Here is a 3,055-nt window from a genome sequence, read left to right on the forward strand (position 1 = left end):
ACTACATTAACTGTTACATCTGCCTGTTACAACCTATTGACTTCTGTTTCTTCTTGCTTGCAACTTAATGTGGCAGGTGATTAGGTTCTTGGGTTTATCTTTCTTTCTTTCCAGCAACACTCCTGCTCTCAGGTAAGGTTAGAACAGCTGGAGCCTAACAGAAGGTAGACATTTCATAAATGTCTCCTGAATTGATTTGAATTGAAAGGGGCAAAATCATTTCCACAAAATATTTTTTTCCTTGAAATTTCCTGTGACAGAATACTGTAAACTATGGAGACAGTCTGGGGCAGTGGCAAAAATGTTTAATCCGGAATGTGAGGAACTGTGTTCAAATCCCAAATCTGCTGCTGATTACCTATGTGACCTGGGCAAATGTCATTTCTCCTTCTCTAGACTTCCATTTGCTCATCTCAGAAATGAGGGAGCTTAATGAGATTGCTTCTGATGTGATGCTATGCATCTATAGCTATATGCCTACTCAAGATATGCCATCTTTTTGGCTTTGGTTTGCCCATCTATAAAATGAAAGGGTTGGATTAGGCAATTTCCAAGATCCTTTCCATCTCTACCATCCAAAGATCCTGTATCATTGTGCATCTGCAACTAATCGACAATACGACTGGACAATGACACCCAATTCTGTGGGTCTCGGTTTCTTTTCATATGAAAAATGAGACAACTGAACAACTAGTTGAGCTCTATGGCCCCCCACTTTTGTCATTGTAGGTTTTTCAGGTTGACGTTTTCTTTTTTTGTAATAATAGGCACACAATTAAAAAAAAATTATTTGAGTTTAGGTGCTTTCTTGATTTTCACAAGCATTCAGGGGCCTTGGCAACCAATGGATTTCTTATGTACCCTGAACAACAACCAAACAGGAATACGAATTGTTCTATGTGTCTGCTGCTTTGCTGAAAAGATGGAATTTTGCTTCCTGACATTGGTTTTTGTAGGTGTTTAATTAAATCCCTAGCCTTCCTGGCAGTCTTTTTGCTTTTCTCTATCTCTATTCCATAAAAGGGTATCAATTGCCCCTTTGGAGAGAGCTTTTCCCCCCAGAAATGTAATAATTTTTAACACAAAGAAACTCCAGTGCCCTGCAATTTAATCTGACAAGAAGATCATGGGAGAAAGTTTTTAAGAAAATTATAAATTGTTCAGATTTTATTTTTTTCAAATTGATTGTTTTGACAGTTAATTGAGTCAGCTATTACCTACAATCCTTGATCCTGTATGTTTTGTCCTGTACCTTGCCTAGCTCAATTTGGACAGATGTGAAGTACAAGAAGACTTGTAATGTTTTGGCTTTAATAGGTTTTTTTAGTAATTTTTTTTAGTAATTTTCAGTATTTACTGATCATATCTATACATACTAATGAGAAATATTGAAAAGTTATATTGGCCAGCACTAACAATGGCATTTTAAATATTTTTCTTTTTTCTTTAAACCCCCCTTCCCCCCTCCAATTTCCTATTGTTGATGAAGGTACTTCCATCTTCCTAGTCATCCAGGACCATAACCTCACTGTTATCTTCAGGCTTCTCCCACTTATCCTACATATCTAATCCATTGTTAAATCTTGCCATTTGTACTTTTACAATCTGTATCTCTTTGTATACACATGTGTACATATGTATGTATATACTAACACACTGTAGATATGTATATGCATGAATATTGTGCAATACACATGGGTATGTTTGTATATATGCATATACATGCATACATATAAGTATGTTTATATATTGGGTGCATGTGTATACATATACAAATAGCATGATTTAACAGTGACTTGGATATCTAGAAGCTGAGGTCCTGGTGTGACTGGTAAGATGGGGGTTCCCTGGGTAATAAACATACATATATACACATGTATACATGCACATGCATGCATATGTATTATATTGTATGCTATTGAACACATATATCTACATGCATTTGTTACATATGTGCATATGATATATTACATGTATATTTTCCATGTATATATATCTCCTTACTCTCCATTCTCAGAGTCACTATCCTTGTGTAGTCCCATATCATATTAATGATATATTAATGGCAAAATCCATATAGCAAAGTGGGGAATATGTTTTGCACAGTGCAATGGTTGGGAGGTTAACATAATATGCTTCAGTCAGAGGCTGGTGATCTGCCTGAGGATCAGTAACTATCAAGAGGCGAGGTTCCCTGAAAGCTGCCTGAATCTGATTAGTGAAGGTGCTCGGGATGAAGCATCCAGCAATAGGTGTAGCACCAGTGGAAGCAGCAAATTTCAGAACAGCTTGCTGGCTAGTGTTCCTAGATGAGATGACACTAATATTAGCAGGATTCACAATGGTGACAATGGCGACAATGGAGTGAGCAGCGAGCAGAAGCTTTTCCCAAGTTCTCTTCAAATTGATGATGTAGATGCCATCACTCTTCCTTTTGTAGATATATTGTTCCATCTTGAAATCCAAATTAGTGCCACCCAAATGGGTTCCTGCAGTGAGAAATTTGAGGACATCTTCCTCCTCCATTTGCAAGACATTCAGGGCTCCAGACATTGAAAGTTTCCTTTTAAAGTTATGATGGGAAACCGAGATCATGATTGCTACCCCTACCTTTTTTTTTTTTTAACTTCATTTGAAGCATAGTAGATTCTGCCTTAGATCTTTATTTTAACTCTGTGTGTGTGTTCTTCTGTTTCAATTTTGTCTTTTATAAATAACATATTGTCAGATTCTGGTTTCTAATTCATTCTTCTACCTGTTTCCATTTTATAGGTGAGCTAATCCCATTCACATTCATAATTATGATGACCAACTGTGTATTTCCCTCCATCCTATTTTCTTTTGTTTATCCTCCCTCCCTCCTTCCATTCCTCCCTCTCTCCCTCTCTCTTTTTTCTTTCTCTCTCTCTGTTATTCCCCTCCTCAAAAAGTCTGTTTTACTTCTCACCATTGCCCTCCTTAATCCTTTCTCATCCTCTTCTCTTGATATCTCTTGTTTCCTTCCCCTCCTATTTCCCTGTTGGTTAAGATATCCAACTGAGTGTTTATATATGTA

General features: G+C 37.0%; 1 protein-coding gene across 1 annotated transcript; it reads right to left on the reverse strand.

Moving 5' to 3' along the window:
* Window positions 1-2,043: 2,043 nt before the first annotated feature.
* On the reverse strand, window positions 2,044-2,553 carry LOC122747527 (40S ribosomal protein SA-like). The gene has a single exon (XM_043993487.1). The coding sequence runs from the start codon at window positions 2,551-2,553 to the stop codon at window positions 2,044-2,046; it is 510 nt and encodes a 169-aa protein (XP_043849422.1).
* Between the last annotated feature and the right edge of the window lie 502 nt (window positions 2,554-3,055).

This window comes from Dromiciops gliroides, chromosome 3, assembly GCF_019393635.1.
Source record: "Dromiciops gliroides isolate mDroGli1 chromosome 3, mDroGli1.pri, whole genome shotgun sequence".
NCBI classification, from domain to species: domain Eukaryota; kingdom Metazoa; phylum Chordata; class Mammalia; order Microbiotheria; family Microbiotheriidae; genus Dromiciops; species Dromiciops gliroides.

Excerpts from the sequence above, each read along its gene's own strand:
- LOC122747527 (XM_043993487.1), bottom strand. The coding sequence starts at position 2,553 with ATGTCTGGAGCCCTGAATGTCTTGCAAATGGAGGAGGAAGATGTCCTC.